Source organism: Gopherus flavomarginatus, chromosome 9 (assembly GCF_025201925.1).
Source record: "Gopherus flavomarginatus isolate rGopFla2 chromosome 9, rGopFla2.mat.asm, whole genome shotgun sequence".
Lineage (NCBI taxonomy): Eukaryota > Metazoa > Chordata > Testudines > Testudinidae > Gopherus > Gopherus flavomarginatus.
Genome location: NC_066625.1, coordinates 86,313,934 through 86,339,802, shown reverse-complemented (window position 1 = coordinate 86,339,802; position 25,869 = coordinate 86,313,934). Strand labels below are relative to the sequence as shown.

At 46.2% G+C, this 25,869-nt stretch overlaps 1 protein-coding gene across 2 annotated transcripts in view; it reads left to right on the top strand.

The window, feature by feature from the left end:
• IGDCC4 (immunoglobulin superfamily DCC subclass member 4) overlaps positions 1-25,869 on the top strand; it is a 187,751-nt gene that overhangs the window by 64,798 nt on the left and 97,084 nt on the right. For both annotated transcript variants that reach the window (XM_050967461.1, XM_050967460.1), the window contains exon 3: positions 22,057-22,198. In XM_050967461.1, the coding sequence (XP_050823418.1) occupies positions 22,057-22,198 (142 nt within the window). The remainder of the gene's footprint in view (positions 1-22,056; positions 22,199-25,869) is intronic.

The window sequence follows — 25,869 nt, the reverse complement described above, 5'->3', positions numbered from 1 at the left end:
TATTTTCTTAGCATATCACCATTCACCTAATTCCTTTGGGATCTGCTAGATAATTAGCACTGCTTTATGCTCATTAAGTATAGGGAAGTGAGAGGAGCTGTAGTCTTTGAAAAGTCTATCCTTGCCCCTTAAGATCGTTCCCCTTTTCTCTGGTATATTCAGCTCACACTTTGGCACAAAGGACGAGTGGAGGGAAGTGGGAAAACAATACTCCAGAACAATGGATGCTGAAATAGACTGTGCTGGGGAGCAGGGGAAAGGAAATAAGGTCTGTGTGTGTCTTTGAATAATGGAAAGGCATCAGACATTCTGACTTCTCCTCCTTACCTAAGAATTCCATGCTCTGGATGCGAACTACCTGCTGTGCTATGGTAGGTCCCATCTCCCTGGGCCCCATATAGAGGTTGATGAGTCTGCTACAGCTGTGGTTAAAAGAGCAGAGGCCTTTTAGCGCTGACCGTAGAAAACGCAATATTTAAGACTCAGAAGTCCTTGGTTTGTTCCCCACTTGGGTTGGCAACCCACGCAGGTGTGTCATGTTACCTATAACCAGTTAAGCTGTTAACATTTTATTGTAACATGTTTTCTGTCATTGATGGTGGTGATTTTTTTTTTTAAGATACCTCTGTGTGTGTCAGAGTTCCCTTGGAGTGTGCTGCATTGACATTTGTGGAGACCGAAGCCCTCTTTGCTCAGATAACCAGTTTAGCACAGGAACTGGAGTCCAAGTTTTGCTCTCTGTGTCTGTCCAGTGGGACCCCCCGCCCCCACGGTTGGAAGATCATTCAGACCACATGACTATTCAGTCCTCTCTCCCTCTATTGCAGTAGCACCAAGGATCTCAATTATTGTCAGTTGTTTGGTGGTGGTTTCTATGATGTGGATACTGGAAATTGGACTGACACTTAGGCCTTGCCTGTACTTCAGTAACGTGAATAACGTAGCTGAAGTCGACGTACTTTGATCTACTTACCGCGGGGTCCACACTACACGATGTCGACTGGAGACGCTCTCCCGTCGACTCCCCTTGCACTTCTTGTTCAGGTGGAGTACAGGAGTTGACGGGAGAGTGATTGGTGGTTGATTTAGTAGGTCATCACTAGACACACTAAATCAACTGCCGATGCATCGATTGCTGCACATCGAACTCCTGGTAAGTGTAGATAAGGCCTTAGTGTGTCTTGCTGTGACTGCTTGCTAGCTACCAGATGGAATTTACTGATCTCATAAGAACGGCCATAGTGGGTCAGACCAATGGTCCATCTAGTTCAGTGTCCTGTCTTCTGACAGTGGCCAATGCCAGGTGCCCCAGAGGGAATGAACAGAACCCGGCAATTTGGAGCAATCCATCCCCTGTCGTCCAGTCCCAGCTTTTGGCAATTGGATGTTTAGGAACAACTGGAGCATGGGGTTGCTTCCCTGACCATCTTGGCTAATAGCCATTGCTGGACCTGTCCTGCATGAGCGTATCTAATTCTTGTTTGAATCTTGTTATACTTTAATCCTTCACAATATCCCCTGGCAATGAGTTCCACAGATTAACTGTGCATTGTATGAAGAAGCACTTTTGTTTCTTTTAAATCCACTGCTTGTTAATTTCATCGGGTGACCCCCCTAGTTCTCATGTTATGTGAAGGGGTAAATAACATTTCCCTAATCTCTTTCACCACACTGTTCATGCTTTTATAGACCTTGATCGTATTCCCCCTTAGTTGTCTCTTTTTCTAAGCTGAAGAGTCCCAGTCCTTTTAACTTCTTCTCCCATGGAAACTGTTCCATATCCCTCATCATTTTTGTTGCCCATCTCTGTACTTTTCCCACTTCTAATATATCTTTTTTGAGATGGGGCGACCAGAACAGTATGCAGTATGCAATGCATGGGCGTACCATGGATTTATATAGGGGCGATATGATATTTTCTGTCTTACCCATTTCCTAATGGTTCCTAACATTCTGTTTGCTTTTTTGACTGTCGCTGCACATTGAGCAGATGTTTCAGAGAGTTGTCCATGATGACTCCAAGATCTTTCTTGAGTGGTAACAGCCAATTGAGGCCCCATCATTTGGAGTATAATTGGGATTATTTTTTCCAATGTGAATTACTTTGCGTTTATCAACATTTGAATTTCATCTGCCATTTTTCTGCCAATCACCCAGTTTTGTGAGATCCCTTTGTAACTCTTTGCAGTCAGCTTTGAACATAACTATCTTGAGTAATTTTGCATCATCTGCAAATTTTGCCTCCTTAGTCTTCACACCATATCTCAGATCATTTGTGAATATGTTCAACAGCACAGGTCCCAATACAGATCCTTGGGTGACTCTGCTATTTACCTCTCTCTCTCCATTTTGAAAATTGACTGTTTGTTCCTACCTTTTGTTTCCTATATTTTGACCAGTTTCTGCTTTATGAGAGGGCCTTCCCTCTTATCCCATGACTTCTTAGTTTGCTTAGGAGTCTCTGGTGAGAGACTTTGTCAAAGGCTTTCTGAAAGTCCAGATACCCTATATCAGCTGGCTCACTCTTGTCCACATGCTTGTTGACCTTTACAAAGAGTTCTAATAGCTTGATGAAGCATGATTTCCCTTTACAAAAGCTGTGCTGACTCTTCCCTAACAAATCATGTTCATCTATGTGTCTGATGATTCTGTGCTTTACTCTCTTTTCAACCAGTTTGGCTGGTACTGAAATTAGGTTTAGTGAAATTTCCAGGATCGCCTGTGGAGCCTTTTGTAAAAATCAGCATCACATTAGCTCTCCCCCAGTCATCTAGTACAGAGGGTGCTTTAAACGATAGATCACATACCACCGTTAGTAGTTCTGCAATTTCATATTTGAGTTTTCAGAACTCTTGGGTGAATCCCATCAGGTCCTGGAGACTTATTACTATTTAATTTATCAGTTTGTTCCAAAACTTCCTCTACTGACACCTCAGTCTAGGACTTCATCAGATTTGTCACTGAAAAAAGAATGGCTCACGTGTGGGATCTTCCCCTCATCCTCTGCAGTGAAGACTGATGCAAAGAATTCATTTAGCTTCTCAGCAAAGACCTTGTCTGTCTTGAGTGCTCCATTAGCACCGTGATCATCCAGTGGCCTCACAGATTGTTTGGCAGGTTTCCCCAGCTTCTGATGTACTTAATTTTTTTTCTGCTGTTAGTTTTTGTGTCTTTAGCTAGTTGCTTTTCTAATTCTCTTTTGGCTAGCCTAATTAACTATCTGGTCCTCCTACTAACAGCACTTTTAAGGAACCCGAAGGGCATGATCAGCTTCCAAAAGATTCTGAGATATATCTACGTGAAGAGTAGCAGGGAAGAGGTGCATTATGAACTTCATCAGAGCCACAGTAGGTTGAATATGGACTGTCTTTAAACTAGAGCCTCAGTCAGCTGAGCTGTGTGTAAGTTGTAATGCAGGGATCGAGGACTGCAGGGCTCTTGATATAAGCAGTGTGCTTCTTGGCTATTGCTAGGGATTGAACCAGGGATCACCAGAGCTAAAAGCCTGTGTCTCTACAGCTTGAGCTAAAGAGCCAGGCTGTCTAGTTGATAGATGTAACAGTCGCATCCTCTGTGGATAGGGCCCAGAGGGGGCATGCTGCACACTGTCTCCATGTGGGCTGAGAGGAAGGCATGGGTGAGCTAGGCATCCAGAACAGCAAATGCTAATTAATGGGTGTGGGGTCTCAAAAACGGAACGAGAAACCACAATGGGATTTAGAGTCTCAAGACAGGAGCATGAAGAACAATTCTGTGAGATCCTGGCACAGGTGGCAACTGAAAAATTTCAGAGAGCTAAAGATACGGAAGCACCGTTGTAACAGCAGGGAGCCAGATTGTGCACTAGGGTGCCCCTGAGGAACTTGCCATGCCGACCTCCCCTTTCATGGCCAGAAGGGGTCTTGACTGCTTCTGTTCTGCTCAGACCTGTAGGATCGCCCTCTGTGGGTTCAGGGATCTGCTCAGGCTTGGGCCAGTGCACGAACATACCCCTTCCACCCCGCAGAGAGCCAAAGCATGCGTATTCAGAAGTGCCTTTAAAGGCAGGGAATGGGGAGCTGCTTGCAGGCCAGTTTCAATTGAAAGTGGCTTCAGATGACAAGTGACTGCAGAGCAGAAGACTCGTGCACCAAGAGCGATTTGATTGTATGCAAGCATTAATACATAGAAAGGCATGACTGATAACGTGGGGTGTGGTTGGTTGGCTTTCGTTTTTTTGTTTGTTTGTTCTGTGGTTCCTTATCTAACAGTTACCTCTTTAACACCGTGAATGAGACATGCTTTGGTAAATAATGGAGAGAAGCTAAGTGGCACTTTTGCAAAATGTACAATAAAAATCAATGCATCTGTCCTAGTCGGGCAGTTTGTTGTAAATTACAGAGCTAGTTTAAAAAGCAAATAATTTTAAAGACATTTGAAAATCACACTTTTCTCAAAAGGGTTTACCTGCTGCTGTTTACTAGTACTGTGAATTTAGAGAATGATATTTGGATCTGTTTTCTCAGTTAGTCAGTGTCACTCTTTCTCCTGAATAGATGCTCTCTCCTGTAATTTGTTTTGGGTTTTCACACATGGCAGTCGTTTTCTTCTTAGTGTATTGCAACATGCCTCAGGTGGTGCATGACCCGGATTCATCACCGAATTTAGTCTGCTGGTTGGATCATTAGCTTCCCTGGCCCAGGCTGGGTACTGAGATGAGGTGCGACATGAACGCTGATCCATGCCCCCTACACACGGCAGTAAGAGATGGAAAACACAAGAAATAGAAATTGTGCAACCACAAAACTTGGCAAGGGGAGCTGGGGTTGGAAACACAATCTGCTCTTAAAATTACTTGATTTCAGATTAATGGTATCCCTTTGATGTGAGCAGTTGCCTGCTAATTATTATTATTTGTATTATGATTGTGCCTAAAGACCACAGTTACAACAGACGTCCCATTGAGCTACGTGTTACACAAACACATAGGTGACTTAAAAAAAAATCTACACCACGAACAACAGAAAACATGTTATAAGAAAACGTTAACAGTTTAATTGATTTATATGTAACATGACACGTCTGTGTGGGTTGACAACCTAGGTGGGGATCCAAACCAAGGACTTCTGAGTCTTAAATATTGCGTTTTCTACTGTCAGTGCTAAAAGGCTTCTGCTGTTTAACCACAGCTGTAGCAGGTCAACCTCTGTCTGTGCCCCAACCACCAGTAGAGGGAGACAGAGTGCCACACACAGTAAGCAGTGGTTACATGTATAAAATTTAAAGGATCCTATATATGATGGAATGGATGGATTTACTGAAAGCAGTGGGTTCTTACAGGGGGGTAGTTCACAGTGATTGGCACCTTGCAGGACGGGGCCCAGTACACTAACAGCATTACTCATAAACTGCGAAAAGGAAACCAGATATTAGAAGTGTTGAACATTGAGGGTTGTACTCGAACTTGTCATGAATAGGCTAATATGGGAGGTGAGTGTTTCCCTTTAAAAAGGGAGGCCTTCATTGGCATATCTCCTCCTTGAGTCAATCTGTGCAAAAAGCAGGCAACAAAAGAGAAGAGGCAGGGTTGTTCTAACTGGTGTGTTAGATGAATTAGTGAGACCCAACAGTACTGGGGACCCTGACAGGTGAAGTTACCCCCTGCATTTTGTAAAACGAGTTCTTAGGAACACCAAGGATCATTAGTAATGTTTCATTGAACTAAACAGAAAATGTAACAAAGAAAAATACAATGGCGTCCCAAAGTGCTCAGATATCATAGAGTTGAGTGCAGACTGGCTAATCGGACAGACGGGTGCACTGACACAGTACTGATGTAGGTGCTTCAGGATTCAACATTTTACAGGCATGTTTAAATCTCTCTCCCTTCCCCCAGACAAAAAGCCAACCAAAACCGATTTTCACTGTTTCATTTTTAAGATATGAAAACATTTCTATTAATATTAGATTTCTTAAAATAATTTAACAATCTAAATATTGGGCCGAAACTAAAACTGCAATGTCCTTTTAATTACAGCTGTGTTGGGAGATCCAGTAACTAATTACAAACAGTTACTTTTACACTAGTTACATCTGGGTGGCTCTGAAGTTGGCGTTGCCCAATAGCGGGTTGCTGGTAATCAGTTACTGTAAATGTATGAATGTTCTTGGTAATGGATAACCCTTAATAAAGCAGTAAGGATTTACAGTAAGATATTACTCGTAAAGTTCCAAAGTAGCTACACACTCTTTTTTTGCTTGCTTCTGCCTGCCCTGTGTAGTTGTTTCTTAACCTCAGCTTGGATGTTGCAGTTAGTGGTGCCAGTCTGGGCAGAAAAGTGACTTGTATGGTACGTGCTGGCATAAATAACCGTAAGGGCTGCTGGGAAGACTGACTCTTCGTGTTTTCTGAGGAATTTATGATAGCCCGCTGCAGACTCCCAGATGTGCTGTGGAAATAGAATAAACAACCTTTTTAAATTTGACCCACGTTATGCATTTCTACACAGCACTAACTAGCTGCCGTGCACAGATTTCTGACCCCAAACGCACAACAATTTCTCGGACCTGCGTTTTGGTTTGTACACTGAGATTCTGGGAGAGGCCAGTTGAACTGGTGCTGACAATTTCAGCACTGGTGAGTGAGCACAGAGGGACCATGGATTTTTTTAAAAGGCAGTCATAAATTCATAGACTTAAGGTCAGAAGGGACCATTATGGTCATCTAGTCTGACCTCCTGCACAAAGTAGGCCATAGAATCTCACCCACCCACTCTTGTAGCAAACCCCTAACCTATGTCTGAGTTATTGAAGTCCTCAAATTGTGATTTGAAGACCTCAAGCTGCAGAGAATCCTCCAGCAAGTCACCCGTGCCCCATGCTGCAGAGGAAGGTGAAAAACCTCCAGGGCCTCTGCCAATCTGCCCTGGAGGAAAATTCCTTCCTGACCCCAAATATGGCGATCAGCTAAACCCTGAACATGTGGGCAAGACTCACCAGCCAGCACCCAGGAAAGAATTCTCTGTAGTAACTCAGATCCCACCCCATCTAACATCCCATCACAGACCACTGGGCATATTTACCTGCTAATAATCAAAGATCAATTAATTTCCAGAATTAGGCTATCCCATCATACCATCCCCTCCATAAACTTATCAAGCTTAGTCTTGAAGCCAGATATGTCTTTTGCCCCCACTATTCCCCTGGGCCTTGGCTTGTTTTAAAAACCAGATGGGGGAGTCTCTTTGGAAAGGGCCTTTCAGACTAGCCATTGAAATGCTTGGAGTCCACTGTATGTACACCTCTGCCAAATTTGAAACTGGGATTAGGCTGCAGCTGGTCATTCCATCTTGATCAAGTGGTAGCTACTGCAGCATAGAATCAGAGAAGCATGATGGGGCCAATCCTATTCTATTACTAATGCATGTAGCTTCAGTGGGGCCACTTGCATTACTAAAGAGGGCAGGGTCAGGCCAATATGGAGTGCAGTGGGAGCTGAGAGCTCCTGCCACTAGACCTTCTGTGGGAGCTCTCTATAGACCCAACGAAAACCAAGAGGCTGGTGTAAATTACCATAGTCCCATTGAAGTCAATGGAGCAATGGCAGCTTATACCAGTGGAAGATCTGCCCCCAGATGAATTAGTTAAAGATGCTAATGAAGCAATTCTCATGAGGAAATAGTGTGGGGAATTTTGCTGGCCATTCTGAGGTTGGAAAACAACACTGAATGGGCTAGGATCTGATGGAACTGGTAAAACCACAAGGTTGTTTAGTTTGGAGGCTGAGGCCCCATTTGGGAGCCAGTGATCTCTCTCCATGTAGGCTGTGCACTCTTCTTGGGCTGGGTGTCAGGTGTCTCCTCATTAGTGATGCCTTCTGCTTGTGAAAGCTCAGCTCCGCCTTCGCTGCATTAGGTAGCAGCAGGGCAGGGGCTTAATCTTTGGCAGGGAAAGAGATTTGAGGAAAGTCCAAGCTGGCAGTAAAGTGGGAGCTTTATCGCAGACATGCTGATGTCCTCAGGTGCTGAGCGTAGTGTTTTAAGGTGCCCTGGGAAGTAGCTGAGAAAGGTATAATGGATTTTGGTCCCAAGCTCTTCGTTCCTCCAGTTCAGTGACTCTGACTGCAGGTGCCAAAGAAAACCAGGCACTGCTTTTATCCTCAAGACTGCTCGACTGGGCAACATTCACGAATCCAGCTCAACACAGAGGGAGCAATCTGATTTCTCAAGCTCCCTGTGGTGTGTGCACCGTGCTAGGAAGAGATGTAAACAGACCCTCTGCTTTGCAGAGTAAGACTTGGCTGCATCAAATCTTCTGTTTGCCATCATCCTCAGAAACGTGGGTCATGGCGCCAGAGTCTGCTGTCCACTTGCCTTCTTGTAGATTGAATTGGCAGTAGAGGCCTCATGCTCGAGTCCACACCTTTGGGTGCCCACATGCCAATGTGATTGCCCAAATGTGGAAGCTGGTCATCCAGCTGAGGTGCCTATGTTAGACTATAGAACCCACAGAACGCACCGGTATATTGTCATGTTAGAGGCTATGTAGACCTTAAGATAGGTCCTTAGGCTTCAGGCCTCATAGGGTTATAAACTAATCAACCTTGCTACATCTCTCCCAGGATACGCTGGTGATATTTGCCCCTCACTTCGACTCCAGGTAATTTGGTGCAAAGCATGGAAAGTATAAAGGAGTGGAGGGAAAACCATTCACGTACACAAGGGAAATCTGTGACCCAGCATGCAAACCTGACCCCTGCTCTGCCCCTCTTGAAGAGTGAGGAGAGCCTAGGTTTGCTTCTGACTCATAGCCAGTGCCTGCCAGGTGGAGGCAAAAATACACAGAAATGGGCAGGCAGGTTTCTGGACCTAAAGAAAAGGGTGAGGAGTGGGGAAAGAGCTGTCCTCAAAGGCTGGAGCTGAAGCACAGAGAATCAGCATGCTCAGACCAAGAGAAAAACAGCAGCAAGCCCCAATGTTCGAGTGTCAGATTTCCAGTGCTCAGTGTGACCTTTCCCAAGGAGATATGCAACCTGGGCCTGGCAGGGATTGGCCCCTCAGGCCTTCCTACCCAATCCCCTTTAAGCCACCTTGGTCCCAGAGCCAGGATTCAGCAAGGCGGCTTTCTGTAGGGCTGCTGACTGAAGAATTTCCTTTGACACTGATTTTCAGCTCGCCATGAGAAGTGTCTGCTTTCTGCAGAAGAGTTCGAGGTTTTGTCCAAAAATGACTGTTATTGCTTATTTCTGCATGTGGAGAACCCAGCTCTAAGTTTGTCCCATTCTGCCTGGTTCTTTTTACTGACCTTTTTGTAAAAAGTTAAAGAAAAAAAATCTGTCCCGTGTTGAGTGAATACAATAAAGGCTCAATCCTCCAGCTGTTGCCAATCCCAGAGATATGTGGCCCCCTAAGGACAGTCGGCTTCCAGTGCAGGACAGACTAGAATTGCAGAGGGTGGGCACGCATCCAGAATATCTCAATAATGTTCATTTCCAGAGCTTCCTTTATTTTTACAGTCAGAGTAATCCCTCGGTCTGGATTGAACTGTAACAGATGTACTGGTCTTGTTTTTAAAGGGTTTCTTTGAGCATTGGGGGTTGCAACCCCACTCTGACACTGTGGTGTTAGTTTGGAGGCATTGTTCTCCAGTCCCCTCGTGGAGAGGCATTGATGCCTAAGACTCAGCTGCTGTCTAGTGAGAGGCACTCTGACCCAGGTGAACTGTGCAGCGAAGACATACCCAGAGAAGGAGCATGGGTGGGACCTAGAGAGGTTGCCAAAAAGGGCAAGAAATAACAGGTTGCGTTCTGCTGTAGGGGTCCACGCCTGCGACTTTCTGAGCACCTAGTGAGATTAGACCCCTGGATGCCAAGGAGCTTGCATGGGTATCACTGAGGGCAGAATTTGTCCCAGTGTCTTTTGACGAGACGGTAAGGAGGAGGAGCAGTCACTGTATATTGTACGGCCCCCTTCTGAACTCGAGGGGAAAGTTCTAGACAGTGAAGAGCAGTAAAAAGCGGTAGCAGCTGTCTGTTTAAGTTGCAAAGACTCTACGCTGTCTGTGCTGTCTCGCAAGGTGACTACCCGTTTATAAACGGAAGCAGAGATGAAAGGAAGGGCTTTCCAATTCAGGCTGGTATTCGTTTCAGGCACAGAAAAAGATCTCTCGAGATCTGAGGCATTAAAGTAATAAAACAGTGTAATATCCTAGATTAAAGTCCCTCGCATTTGGAAATTGCCTTCAGAGCTGTTTTAAGAATGTGAGAGCCAATAAATAAACCAGTCCTTGACTTAAAAACTAAGCTAGGTTACAAAATAACATTACTGCAGTAATATTTTTCTGTGCTATAACCTCTCGTCCTGTGATCCTAATGACGGTTAATGACTGTGAGGCAGGTAAGTAATTAGCCCTGTTTGCCACTGGGAAACTGAGGTACAAATTGGTTTGCATTTACCCAGCATCTTCAGTAGAACCAGGAATGTAAGCCAGGGGTCCTGTGCTTGCCCATTGGAACACACTTACTCTAGTAGAAGGGTAAATAGGCCCTGAGCCTATCCAACGCGTGTTTAACCGTGCATGGGTGGCAAGTTTGTAGAAATTTTGGTGGTGCCCAGAACCTGCCTCCCCAACTCCGCCCCCACCTGCCTAAGGCTCTGGAAGGGATTTGGGAGGGGGAGATCTGGGGTGCAGGTCCTGGGCTGGGGATTAGGGTGCAGGAGGGGTGCAGGCTTTGGGGTGGAGTTTGGGTGCTGGGTGCAGGCTCTGGGCTGGGGGTGGGGGTGTAGGAAGGGGTGAGGGGTGCAGGCTCTGGGAGGGAGTTTGGAGGTGGGAAGAGGTGTGTGGGAAAGGGGAGGTGGTGCACGCTCTGGGGGGGGTGAATGCTCTGGTAGGGAGTTTGGGGATAGGAGGGAATGCAGGGGTGAGGGCTGTGAGGCTGAGGATGAGAGGTTCATGCTGCGGGGGGGCTCAGGGCTGGGGCAGAGGATCAAGGTGCAGAGGGATGAGGGTTGGGGCTGAGGATGAGGGGTTCATGCTGCGGGGGGGTCTCAGAGCTGGGGCAGAGGATCAGGGTGCAGAGGGATGAGGGTTGGGGCTGAGGATGAGGGGTTCATGCTGCGGGGGGAGCTCAGAGCTGGGGCAGAGGATCAGGGTGTAGGGGAATGAGGGTTGAGGATGAGGAGTTCATGATGTGAGGGGGCTCAGGGCTGGGGCAGAGGGTTGAGGTGTGGGGTCAGGGCTGTGGAGCTGAGGATGAGGAATTCATGATGTAGGGGGGCTCAGGGCTGGGGCAGAGGATCAGGGTGCAGGGGGATGAGGGCTGAGGATGAGGGGTTCATGATGCGGGGGGGCTCAGGGCTGGGGAATAGGATTAAGGTGCAGGGGGATGAGGGTTGGGGCTGAGGATGAGGGATTCATGATGTGGGGGGGCTCAGGGCTGAGGCGGAGGATTAGGGTGTCGGGGGCTGAGGGGTTTGGGGTGTTGAAGAGGCTCAGGGCTAGGGCCGAAGGGCAGGATAAGGGAGCCTGCCCTGCCAGTAGGAGATGGTGGGCACTAGGACCCTGGGGCAGCAGACAGCAGTTCTGCCAGAGCCCTTCTACTCTGGCAGCAGAAGTAGGCAGGGGAGAGGCGCTGCGCTGCTTTCTGCCAGGCAGGGACGCGGCAGGGCGGGGGAGACCCACAGAAGCCGGGGCCCGATCCAGGCAGGGCCGGGGGAGAGACCCAGGTCCAAATATTGCTGGAGCAGGGCCCCCAGCCCTGAATATTCCTGGTGCTCGAGTACCGCAAACATATATAACCTGCCTCCTATGTAACCGTGTGCTGTGTGAATAGTCCCACCCAAGTCAAATGCTACTCACTGTGCATAAAATCTTTGCAGGGTTGGAGCCTTAGTTGATTTGTTATCAGTTTAGATAGGGTCTATGTGAACCAGTTGGTTTGCTTAGGAAATATTAAGCATACAGTGTCCCAAAGGCCAGTTTCTCTCTCCTTTTTTCTTCCTTCTGCATACATTTGCAGTGCCAGATGAATAGCTACTAGCAGTATTTAATAAACTGGGTGACTTTTTGGGCTTATGAAATGCCGGGCATTGGACAGGAGACAGACTGGTATAGTGCAGACAGACACTGGGTAAATTGTGATGGTTAGAGATGGGAAAACCACCTAGGGTCAATTCAGCCCTTCTCCCTGGCAGTGCAGGATAGCCTGTCTGCCTTACGCCTCTCTCTGATCGGACAGAAAATTCCTCACCTTACACAGCACTTCATTTTACTCAAAGATTCTAAAAGCAAATAAGCTGTGCAGAACATAGGTCGCAGCATGTAAGGCCACAAGGGATCATTATGATAATCTAGCGTGACATCCCCCAGCCCCTGTATAATATCAGCCTTGCACCTCCTGCATCGACCCCAGGAACTTGTGGCTGAACTTACTAGAGAGCGTATCTTGTAGACGAGGTGGCCTCTCTTGAGCTAAGGACTCCAAACGATAGAGAGTCAACTACATCCCTTGGTAAATTATCTCCAAGATTAATTACCCTCACTGCTAAAAATTTGCAGCGTATGGTACAGCAGTGTGCCTTACAGTTTAACTGATCTGGTTTTTTTGGCTGGTAGCCTGTAGGGGAGACCAATGGAAAAAATACCGGCTCAGAAACGGGAATAATTATATAAAAAAAAAATCCCAAATTTTTGTTTCTAGATCTTTAGAAATGGATATTTGTCAGAATATGGGGAAAGACACTCCCCCCTCCCATCTTCCGCCATGCTCTATCACATGGCATCCAAAATCAGATGAACTGTCTAAGACTTGTCGCTCTTCATGTGTGCATTCATATGTCTCATTTTATTACCATCTGCCCGGGGAAAGTGCTGCTTCTTCAGCGAGCATTTGCACCTGACATAACTTATTTATTTCTGAATCGAGGGTGACGAGGAAGTTGATTAATGAAATGCATCCCCCAGCTCATTTTGTTTTGCAGGCTGGAGAGACGCATTTGCGACATTAGCATTCGTTTCGTGTGAGTGGAGTATTCCAAGGGATCTGTTTCTGTGCAAGTGAAATAGAGTGCCCTGGTCTATCAGAACTTGTTTACATGCAGATGGAGTTATTCTTCATGCTGATTGCGTCGGCCATGGCTGATTAATGTTAGGCGATAGAAAAAGGCTTGTCTGGAAGAAGAGAGAGAGAAGTAGTCAGCCAGCAACCTTTTTCTCCTGGAAGGTGGTATGTTTCTGTCATGAGATGAGTCTGTGCTGCAGGTCCTGAATGTGGCTCAGGGACTCTTTTTTGATCAATAGGCTGATGCAAATAATAATAATAATAAAAAAAAATGACAGTACTTGGCCCTCATAAGCACCTGGAGATCTCTGGATGCTTTATCATGAACTTAGCTTCATGATGCCACATGAGGTAGGTAAATACCAGCAAAGTGAAGCACTAAAGCTAGGAGGGGTGGTCAAACGCCCACTGAAGTCAGTCTCAAGACTGTGGCTTCATTGGGAGTTGGATGAGTCTTAAATGACTTGCTGAAAGTCCCACATCAAACCTGTAGCAGAGCCTGGGATGGACCACATCTCCTCCTGCCTCCCAGTCCTGTGCTTTAAGCAGATCATCTTTGCTGCCTAGAAATCTATTGCATGGTATATTTCACTCCCCAGAGTGCGCACTAGCGAAGTGGGCCGGTCAGGTCACACGTCTCTTGTGGAGTCAGTCAGCCACTCGCAGGGATTCTGCTGGAAACCTGAGACAGTGGCTGTGGAGACAGTCCACACCTTTCTCCAAATAGTCCCAGAAATTTGGGACCACTGTGACATTTAAGGGCTTTTGGCTCCCACACTGGAGAAGGGAAAGTATCAGACGGAAATAAGTCGAGAGTCTCAAAGGAACCGATCAGAGGAGACAGTCTGTCTCACCAGGAACGTGTGAAAGAGATTACGTTTGGAAGCTATGTTCAGGCCTGGCCAGGTGACAAGGAATCCAGTGTCAGCAGGAAGGATCTAGCATTTTTTCCCTTAATTTATGGGGTTGCGCCAGCTATTGTTACAAGAGAAGAGGACAAGTCTGACAAAAGCTTGTCTCCTTTGTGGGATCTGGTTTGCCAAGATGTATGGGCTACCTGTCCTATATAAAGCCATAAGAATTTCTCCATCCGAAGAGAACCTGGATTCACGTAGCCCAGCATCATGTCTGGCTGGCTGAGACTGGATGCTTTAAAGCAGGGCTCGGCAACCTTTCAGACGGTTGAAGGGGGGGAGGGATAGCTCAGTGGTTTGAACATTGGCCTGCTAAACCCAGCATTGTGAGTTCAATCCTTGAGGGGGCCATTTTGGGATCTGGGGCAAAAATCAGTACTTGGTCCTGCTAGTGAAGGCAGGGGGCTGGACTCAATGACCTTTCAAGGTCCCTTCCAGTTCTAGGAGATAGGTATATCTCCAATTATTATTTATTTATTTTATTTTATTTATTATAAGTGGTGTGCTGAGTCTTCATTTGTTCACTCTCATTTAAGGTTTCATGTGCCAGTAATATATTTTAACGTTTTTAGAAGGTCTTTTTCTATAAGTCTATAATATATAACTAAACTATTGTTGTATGTGAAGTAAATAAGATTTTTAAAATGTTTAAGAAGCTTCCTTTAAAATTAAATTAAAATGCAGAACCCCCCAGACCGGTGGCCAGGACCTGGGCAGTGTGAGTGCCACTGAAAATCAGCTCATGTGCCGCCTTTGGCACGTGTGCCATAGGTTGCCTATCCCTGCTTTAGAGAAAGTTAGAAACCTGCACAGTGGGCTTAATTGTGCAGTGGTATAGCACAGGGGAAATTCCCTCCTGGTGAGCTCATTATATACCCTGAAGCCCCAGTATTGAAAGCCTGTAGGATTTATATCTTCACTAGTGTAATTGCAACTGCTGATATTATTGTTAGAAACGTCAGAACATTTTTGAAATTTGGTAAGTCTCAACAGTATCCTGGGACAGAGAGTTGTGTGGTTTCTTTCTATATTGCCTTTAAAAATAAACTCGTCTGGTTATTTGGTTCAAATGCCTTTTAATATCATCGGGCACCTTGCCACACTTCTGTTTTGGGACGGGGTGACTAGGAGGTTCTGAGCAGCTTTCTCAGATGATCAGCCATTGCAATGGCCTAGGTGCAAAAGAACCCGGCTGTTCCACAGACAGGCTTCAGGGCTAGAAAAGTTTCTGAAGCTGACGGTATAATTATGACACCTTTGTTTTGATGCAGTTGTGACCTTCTCCTTTTTCCTTCAGAAAGATGGTGCTGTTCTCAAATGTTGTGGCAGGTTGTACTTTTGACATCTTCACAGCATGGCAGCAAATCTCTATTGTTACAGCCTTGTGGGGCTGACATAAGACCAAAAATTGCACCTGAACCAATGGTCCATTTTATGCGGCATGTGGATTTCATTAACCCTACAAAGGCTGGCGGCATTTAAGTCTCTGCTGCCTTTGGACAGACTCAAGTCGTAGACAGCCATTTTATCCCCGGGTTCAGCTACTGGAGTCAGCAGATTGCAAATGTCCTGCACAGAACCTTTACATTCTTCTGAAATCTTGCTGCCTTTCAGAGAATGAAAGACAACGGCAGGGGAAGGATGTTCTTCCTTGATGCAGAATTCTCAGCTGCCTACGTCTTTCTGCACCCCCAGTCTGGAAGAAAGGAGAGCTCATGCTTCTGTGCAACGTTTGGCCAGTTTCCATTCCAGACCAGTGGCCCAATAGAATTGTGCTGTCGAATTCAGACTTGTTCTCTAATGGGACCACCTAGATCCAGGAATCCAAGTGTGTATGTGGCATGTAATCTGTCCTTTTCGAAATGGGAAAGGTGGTGGATAGTTGCTTGGATTTCCTCTTTTACCAGCTGGGTTCAGAAGTAGCCCTAGCTGGCTGATGGCATCTAGGGAACTATGTTTGCTGTAGGACTGGGCTTTGAATTCAGTCTTTGTAGCGTAGATGATGTAGCACTGGCCACTGGAGACAGCGGATAGTGAATCCTGCCGCATGCAGTAGTGTGGGATATTTCACCCTCTCTGAGTTCTCTGCAATGCTCCCTGGGAAATTTTGGTAGCACTTCCTGGACTTCTCTGGCAGCTTTATTTCCAAACAAATGGAGTCAGGTGACCTCGTTTTTGTCAACGGTTCGGACACAACATAGTCAAAGCCGACATGCAAGAGAGACAAGGTGGATGAGGCAGTATATTTTATTGGACCAACTTCTGTTGGTGAGAGAGAGAAGCTTTCGAGCTACACAGAGCTCTTGTTCAGGTCTGGGCCCGAAAACTTGTCTCTCTCACCAACAGAAGTTGGTCCAATAAAAGATATTACCTCACCCACCTTTTCTCTCTAATATCCTGGGACTGACATGGCTACAGCAACACTGCATATGTCGTGCAAGAGGGCTGGAGTAAGAGGCTGATCTTTATTTACTGGTGTCAGTCACACGCCATGAATCAGAGATACTAAAGGTTATACCAGAGGTCGGCGACCTTTCAGAAGTAGTGTGCCGAGTCTTCATTTATTCACTCTAATTTAAGGTTTCGCGTGCCAGTAATACATTTTAACATTTTAGAAGGTCTCTTTCTGTAAGTCTGTAATATGTAACTAAACAATTGTTGTATGTAAAGTAAGTAAGGTTTTTAAAATGTTTAAGCAACTTCATTTAAAATTTAATTAAAATGCAGCACCCCCCGGACCAGTGGTCAGGACCTGGGCTGCGTGAGTGCCACTGAAAATCAGCTCACGTGCTGCCTTCGGCACCTGTGCCATAAGTTGCCTACCCCTGGGTTATACCCTGGCCACATGGCAGAGTCAATACACTGATTTTAGGGGTTACTGTTACACATGAGACCTGGTTGATCTGTGATGACTTCTAGTTCAAGTCTGTTTACTATGTAAATAGATGTTTAGTCAATTAATTAGATTGGCAGGTTTCTCAGAGCCCTAAATATCCTCAAAGTGAAACTATGGAGTGTGTTGTTTTTGCTCTTCCTGTTAATCACGACATTTGTGAAAACTGTTAATTTACTTTAAATAGTTTTGCAAGGGATGGTCTATAAAATTACAGTAATTGTAGCTGTTGGGTGAACATATTTGCTGTGTCTGGAAGGAATGGTGCTGTAGTGTATCACATTTCTGCTGGCAGAAGCTGAAAATGGCTGTCAAAGTGCCACGTTATATGCATGATGTGTAATCTAAACGGGTGTAGTGCAATTGTGTTAGGAGGGTCACACAAGCTTACAACAGGAGTAGAAACAAACTTGCTTGTAGGCTTGTCTCACCTACATTCCACTTGCTTAAAGGAATAGTAGTTGTAGTTAAATTGCACGTCCACTGATATTGAAGGACATACAGAATTGGAGTCACGCCCCCCCCCCCCCAAAAAAAAAAAAAAAAAGAGTCATAAAACATTTTAAGTGTTGAGGAAAGATCGCAGACTGGCTGCCCCAGAAAGCAAAGTCCTCACTGCAGAGCCGGCTGTGGAATGTCAGTGCAAGTTTCTCTCCTTGCCCGCCAGTTTCCTTCTAACCCATCCTGGAATGAGCACCTCTAGCGTGAAAGGGTAGTTTCGCTCCTTGCTCCATTTACTCCTTGGTGACAGAACAGATTGCCTACTACCGCTTCAGTTATTGCTGTGGGGTTTTGGGGGACCTCTGCTGAGACTACCGACTCATTTCACACACAGGCCACAGGACAGTCACCAGATGTTACCTGACCTCAGGGGCGGCTCTAGGTATTTTGCCGCCCCAAGCACAGCAGGCAGGCTGCCTTCGGCAGCATGCCTGTGGGAGGTCTGAGCGCCCACCGTGGCTTGGTGCCCCAGGCACGTGCTTGGCATGCTGGTGCCTGGAGCCGCCCCTGCCTGACCTGGAAGCTGAAAATTAAAGGTCAGAGGCTCTGCCTATCATTTCTAGTCGCTGGGAGATAGGTGTGTGCAAGAGCAGCAGCAGCAGATCCTACAAAACTGAGCCAGGCAGCATGGAGCAGGCATCGGGCTAGGGCTCGGGACATCTGGGTTCCATTCCGAGCTCTGCAACTAGCCTGCGGGGTGACCTCTGGCAAGTCACTTCATCTCTCTAGGCCTCACTTTCCCCTCCCACTCTTTGCTAGTCTTGTCTATTTTGAGTGTAAGCTGTTCCGGCTGGGGTTGTGTTACAGTGGGTTTCTACAGTGTCCCAATGGGGCCCCAGTCTCAGCTGAGGCCTCTGGATGCCACCATCCAAAAATAAATACTAATAATTATAAAAGGAACAAAGGGAGAAAATAAACGGAGACAGAATTTGGTGGCAGAAGGCAGCGCGAAAGACCAGAGAGGCGTTTTGAGAAGGCTGAAATTCCAGGCATAGACTGCATTTTCTGACCAGGATATAATGTCTCTGGCAGGGAATCTCTCCAAGCTCAGAGCCTTCTGTGCTGATGGGACTGACCTTTCGGGAGAAGGGTGGGGTAAAGGCATGTTACTGTAGCGCAGTCACCTCTCGAGACAGGGTTAAAAGTGTGATCAGAGGGGGCTTAGCTCCAGCTGAGTGTAAAATGTCAGTGGAGGGTCGCGTGCTTGGTTTGAATGTGCCATTAATAAAAGTGCAAGGCAGCCTTGCAGAATGGCGCTTGCTCACCTGCAGTGTGTAATTTTGGTGACTGAGAGTAAAATACGAAGCTTTTCGTTCTAACCATCATCCTGGGAAGAGAGGGAAAGCAGGTTTTATGGCTGGGCTGGTCAATTTTCATGACAGATTTGCAAGGCTGAATGAAGACTTCCATCTAAACCTGCCAAGTGGTTTAAATAATGCTGAATACATTCGTGTCTTTCACCATTCCATGCCCGTCACCTTGCCCCTTCAATGCCCCCAGTGTTGCAGTGCTCCACTCTTCATTCTTCCACTGGAGTGTATTCCTGGAGGACTTAACCAGTTCCTGACCCTGGACCCATGAAAAATGGCATTGTGGTAAAATGGTGAATGGTGCTGTGCAGGCTTTGGCCCTGGATCCTACCTCAGGGCCAGATTTTGAAACTCTGACATCCCCTGAGGAGTACTGTACTTCCTGAATTCAGTGGGACTCCTAGAAAAGTGCGGTATGATCCCCGCAGAGGAACAGTTCTTACCTGGCTCTTTCTCCAGCGAAGTCCCACTGCATTTGCTTTAACTCGTGATTTCTCGTTTCTACAGCCAGCAGAAATCAATGCCCAAAGGGGAGGGCCTTAAAATGTGCTTGGATCCCACTGCATTGCATGGGTCCTGTTAGAAACATTGCGGCCTAGGGCTCAGTGCTTCTGTAGCTGGGCTGCTCCATCATCCTCCATATTGCCAGGGAAAAGTAGATTGTACATCAGAGAGAAAATGCACAGGTGCCAGGGCCAGGAGCCCCGTTCTGCAGCCTTGGTTTGTAGGAGCAGAGTCCAGGTGGACTGGGTGCTTTGAAAGTGCACCTGCCACCTCACAGTTTCCTGGAACCCAGGTTTGTAGCCTGAATGTTTATGCTATAATTAAACAGCCCCTTCGCCTAAGCCCAAGTCAGCTGACGTGGGCCAGCTGTGGGTTTTTAACTTCAGTGTAGACATACCCTGAAGGAGCTCAGTGGTGGAGGGAAGCCCCAGGAAAGAGGAGTTAAGGAGTTCCTGCCTCTCCTCACGGAAAGGCCTGGGGTCGGCAGACTAAAGAAGGTCTCCAGAACAGAGTTGGTCCCTGTGGTGGGCCATGGAAAAAAGGGGCAAGATCTAGGGAGAGACTGTGGAGAAGGCAGGACCCTCCTATGGAGGGAAACTTACATGGAGCAGAGTAGGCTCCTGTAGGCGGGAACCCTGAGACAAGGTTTGTAAGCAGAGAAGAAAAGACTTCAGTAGCTCAAGAAAGCAGAAGAATTGTTCAGTTTTGTTCAGGTTTGTCTGTGATGTCCCAGGAGCAGAGCTGTCCCTTCGGTAGGGCGAATTGGGGCGATCGCTCCGGGCCCTGCGGGCCGGTGCGATTGGCTGGTGTGGTCAGTCCTGGAAGAGACGAATCTGTCACTTCTGCCCCGGACCTTGCACCCCCTCCCCAGGGACGGCCCTGCCCAGGATGGAGGGATCTGAAATTAGGTGACTTGGCCAGAGGGCAGGACCAGAGGCAGACGGCCTGCAGGAGGAGCTGGAGCAGAAGATAGCGACAACATCCCGCACTGACACAAGGGGGTGCTCCAAGGGTGAATGAGCACTGCTGCAGGTGCATCAGGTTGTCTGTTTAAAAAATTAATGGTATTTGCACACGAAAACCGGTGAAACCCAATATTTAAAAAGGCCCATTTGTGCAATACACACATTTTGCCCTTTGGACCTTTCATTTTTAGTATGAATATGGTCTAAAAAATGTAGTAAAATAAAAACCATACCACACTTTAAACTGGTTCCAGGATCAGAAACACACAAATTGTCTAATTTTTGTAAAAAGTTGTAAACTACGCACCAATAGAATTCTTGGTTTTGAGGAGAGTAAGAAATCAGCCTAACAAATAATTTCACACTAATGTTAGAATTACTCTTGGCAGATAAATTTGAGCCTGCTGAGTACAATTTTATGCTAGGCATAGCAACAGAGTTCGATGTTTTCTAGCTTAGACCTTTGCTGTGCATTATGGTGCTACAGTCATTTGTGTTCTATGATGGCACAAAGCATTTGTAAGGCAGGATAGGTTTAATGTCATAGTTTAATGGAGATGCATTTAAAAGAAATTCTAACTCTTCTGGTTGTAGAGAATAAAAACCTTCCACAGCCTGTTAAGGATGTCAACGTGTTGTGTTCAAAAGTCCATTGTGTGACTAAGACATTTTAGTGGTGCATTATTTGATAGTCTGGCCCAATTTATATACCAGTGCTCATTTCTGTGTTCTTGATCCTACAGACCCTTGTGCGATGCGGGACAGTGAGCAGAAAATAGCTGTGATTCAGGGCACTGATCTTGCGGCACTGAACTCAGTGGGCGTTCTGCCATGCACTTTAGTGGGAGAAGGATTGGGCACCAGGGCAGATCTGAATAGACACTAACCGTGGTTGAAAGAGGGGAGAAACAAGAGCAGAAGCAGGTCTCACGCCCCTTACTCTAGGGAGCAAAACGTGACAAAGGGAGCTGGCGTAGCGTGTGTTTTAGGAGGGAAGCACATCACTTTTCATTGTAACAAGGCATTTAGGTACAGGTGCTCCTCACTCCTGCTAAAGGAGGCCTCGCGGCAAATCAGCTCCTTGCTGAGAGGCAGAACGGCCTTGTGGATAAAGCACTGGATTTGCGCTCTGCGGGCAGGTTTCAGCTCCTGGCTCTGCCACACCCCCCATGTCACCTTGGACCAGTCCCTTCACCTTTCAGTGCCTCAGCTTTCCATCTGTACAATGGCTCTAATAATACTCCCTTCGCTTATAAACTCTTTGGGGCAGAGTGTGTGTCTCACTGTGTGTCGATGCAGTGCCTAGCCCAGGGGGCCTGACCTCGGGTGTGGCCTCCAGGTTCTAGTGTAACATCAATTAATGCACAAGTGGGTCCTCCTGCTTTACACTCGTATATGTAACACTTGTGCTGGGCAGAGCTGAACGGGTGAAATTCACCCTTCTCTGCACAAATTTTGTGGCTCATCCAATAACAAGCTGGGTCTGATTTGGTTGTCTGTCAAGAAAGTATCGTTCTCCCCACTTCTAACCAGATGACTGGAAACTGAAGGGCCACTTAGCAAAGCGGTTGGGCAGGCAGACAAATGACCTGCTGCTTCTGCCATTCGGTTACATTTACAGCAAAAATGAGGCAGGAGGCCAATTTGCATGTTCAGATGCCTCTGGTAACACACCCAGGCTTGTTAAGGGCATGCCAGCTAGTGGGTTGGAGGACAGCGAGGAATTACATTTCTCTTGTCCAGCCTGGTCATTTTGTAGTGCCAAGTTTTACCACATAATAGGAGTCTTCCTAGCTTGTACATTGCGTTATTATAGATTCATGAGTGTTAGAAAACATGAATTCTCTTCTCTTCTGATACAGCTTCTCAAACGACTGAAAATGTATTTCTCAGAGCACAGATTTGAAGGCATTAACTCTCTCCTTTTTTCCAGGTTTATCACGTTTTTTTCAGCAGCCAGAGTCTCAGACAGTGGAAGAAAATGGTATGGCCCGATTTGAGTGTCGGATCGAAGGATTGCCCTCCCCTGTCATCACCTGGGAGAAGGATCAAGTGGCTGTTCCTGCAGAGCCCAGGTGAGTGGCCAGTGCTTTTCTTGGGTTAATAATAAAAAAAAAATTAAGAGACGAGTGTATTTTATAAAAATCTGGAATTTAAGAGGTGGTGCCAGGGCAGTTTTGGACCTAAAATTTAGACTTTGTAAGGACAAATGTTCTCAGAACCAACATAAATGTATCTGTACAACTTTGAAAAAAGAAAAGAAACTGCCCTCCCCCATGAATAGCCTTCCCCTGCAGTATTTGCTGCATTAGAGCTACTGTATAAGTTGTAAAGGAAAATTTCATAGAAGTGAAATTGACTAATAACCAGAAACGTCAACCAGGACTACTGAGTGCTGGATGTCTATTCATCAGGGGCTGTGTGCAATAGCAAACCAACTCTTGACTGTTGGTAAGTATCCTTTTGCCCATGCAGTGTGTTTAATGATTGGCTGGGACTTGGACACTCTGGCAATGGAGAGAAATAACAAAGGAGACAAATAGCATAAAGAGTGTCAAGGAAATGCAGATATTTGATATTTTGTCTAGTATTTGGTCCTGCAAAGATTTAAGGATGTGCTTAACTTCCTGCATGGTGACTATCCCCATTGACTGCCTGTTAGTCGTGTGTAGAGTCAAGCGTGTGAGTCTTTGCAGGGTTGGTGCCAAAGGTGGCGTTTTGTAATAAATCCATGGCCAACTGAGGCTGCGTGGCTGCCACTAAGCTGTGCAGCCCGGGATGTGGTGTTTCACAGGTGGCACTGAATGCAAAGTTTGGTTCTGAAGACATTTCCAAATTCTCTTTCTCAATCTGTTTCCCTCAGAGGTTTAACAAGGGCTTAAAGGTTAATGTTAATGGATCCTCTGGGATGATCCAGGCAGAACATGGACTTTCTGTTAGAAAAATACATAAAAAAATTAAAAAAAAAAATTCATTCTGCCCTGCTCCTTTGTCTTAATCAAAGTGTGTGTAGTGTGGGAAGGAGAGGACGACTCCAGGGACTAGTGGCTAGGGTGACCAGATGTCTCGATTTTATAGGGACAGTCCTGATTTTTGGGTCTTTTTCTTATATAGGCTCCTGTTACCCCCCACCCCAATCCCGATTTTTCACACTTGCTGTCTGGTCATCCTACTAGTGGCTGTTCTGCAGACTTCATAGCTCTCTCTGGATCTAGCGACGACATTGTCCTTTAGTCTCTTAAAGTTCGGTAGGTTTCATTTTGTGCGGGAAGAGTCATTCCCCCCGAGAGGAAAGTTAACCCATGCAATGAGCAGGGGGAAAAAGGGATTAAAAAAGACCCAACGAGATTCAGAAATGATTTGGGAACAAAGGCTGTTTGTTTATATCCTTGAGGCTGTCATGGGGCGATCTGAAGCTTGTGGGAGGTTGTTGCTTTGTATGAGAAGAAAAACAAGTGTTAAAAAAAAAAAAAAAAAGGTGGGGTGAGGGTGGGGGGGGGAAGCATGCCATAGATAGGGCAATGGCTTTTTAATATGACAGCTCGATGGATGTTGCGAAATTACTTGCGTGGAGATTGCTTTCAACATAAGCGGCTTGAAAATTGCTTTCCTTGTAACAGCCAGACATAATCATGGGCTTCAGATCTTGCTTTTAAATCACGTTTAGTTAATATACTATTTCAGCGAGATTTGCTTTCTGTTGTTGACTTTATACAATCGACTTTTGAAAGAATTAAGTGTGCCCAAGGAAGTGCTGGCCACGGAACGTTTGTCCCGTCCATCAGCCATACCCCTTGTGCCTAGGGGTCTCAGAATGCTGGGCAAGCTTAGCTGATACAGATGGGTGCCAGGACCTAATGGCAGCATTAACCCAGAATCTCTCTGCAATACCAGATTCCAGGCAAGCCTTAAGCTGCCCACTGATTTTTTTCAGCTCACCTTTGTGGAGACATCTGACTGGACCTTTGAAGTGCGTCCATTTGCGCCCTGTCTGACAAACAACGATGACCTACAATACACAGGCAGCATATGGAAGTCAGCTTTGATAGACCGTGAGCTGTACAAACTCAATGTTGACATTGCAGCACTCCAGGAAACAAGACTTGCAGATCTTGGTTTTGTCCAAGAAGCCAGTGACACCTTCTTTTGGCAAGGTAAAAGCAGCGAAGAAAATCATCTGCACGGTGTTGGTTTCGCTGTGAGAAACAAGTGGGTAAAGCTCCTAGAAACACCCATTTGGAAGTCAGACCATATCATCTCACTTATCAAAGGGGTAGCCGTGTTAGTCTGCGTCCGACAAAGTGGGTATTCACCCACGAAAGCTCATGTTTCAATACGTCTGTTAGTCTATAAGGTGCCACAGGATTCTTTGCTGCTCATCTCACTTAAACTTCAGACGATCACTGAGAAAACTGTCAGCTGAGCAGTTTCTCCTCCTTGGTGACTTTAATGCAAGAGTAGGTGCAGACAACCACTCATGGCCAGATTGCCTAGAACATTTTGGCATTGGCAAGATGAATGAGGATTGCCAACGACTTCTTGAATTCTGCGCCCAAAACCAAATGTGCATTGCCAATTCATATTTTACAGGAAAAGATCGCCACAAAGTGTCATGGCAACATCCACCATTAGGCCACTGGCACCAATTAGACCTTGTTATCATCAGGAGGAAAGACCTTCCCTTAGTGCAGAATGCTTGCACGTTCCACAGCGCTGATTGTGACACTGATCACTCATTGACTGTTCGCAAAGTGATGATTACAGCCAAGAAGCTACATAGAGCAAAACCTAGGAGCAAGCTCAAGATCAATGCTATTAACACCAAAAACCAGAGGAAATGCCAAGATTTTGAACTTGGCACGCATGGGAAGCCATTACCAGAGAAGGCAGAGGAATTTTGGGAAGATTTAAGGACAACAATCCATGAAACAGCTTTAGGGGAAAGAGACCATCAAAAAAGGACCAGTTTGAAAAAAACGAAGCGGCACTATTACCTCTCATCAACATTAAGAACACGTGACTGGATCAAGCTCTGCGAAGTCATGTATGACAGGCTGAAGAAAACTCTAGGTTGGTCGGCAACTTTTCAAAGAAGGAGAGACAGTTTTTTGTTTTTCTCTTTGACCAAAATATTTCGAGAGTCACCTCACACGCAAAGCTACTTGTAGAATTAGAATTTACCAACTAATAAAAGGTTCCTGGCCCGTAGCAGTGTGGAACCGATTCTTGGGGCAGAGGCAGTGTGCGGAGCCCCGTGACCCCCCTGCCTAGGAGCCGGACCTGCTGGCTGCTTCCGGGGTGCAGCGTGGAGCCAGGACAGGTAGGGACTAGCCTGCCTTAGCTCCTCAGCGCTACCGACCGGACTTTTTAACAGGCCGACTGGCGGTGCTGTCCGGAGCCACCAGGTCCCTTTTTGACTTCATGTTCCAGTCAAAAGCCAGACACCTGATCACCCTAGAGGAAGTTGGTGGCAAAACTCCGATTGATTTCAGTGGGGCCACGAGTTCACTGGCAGTATGTTTTCTGTTTTTATGGAGACTTTTCTTTTGTTCTTTGTTTTTATCCTTACCTGTAATGAAAGTCATTTGGACAGAAAGGCTACGTCTGCTCTTTGTGTACTAAAAAAAGGATAATGCCAGAGTTTCCCTAAAATTCTGAACCATTAGGCAAACTTTACTACTTTGCAGTGGGAAATAAATACCGTATATACCCGTTCATTAGCCCGTTTGTTTATAAGCCGACCCGC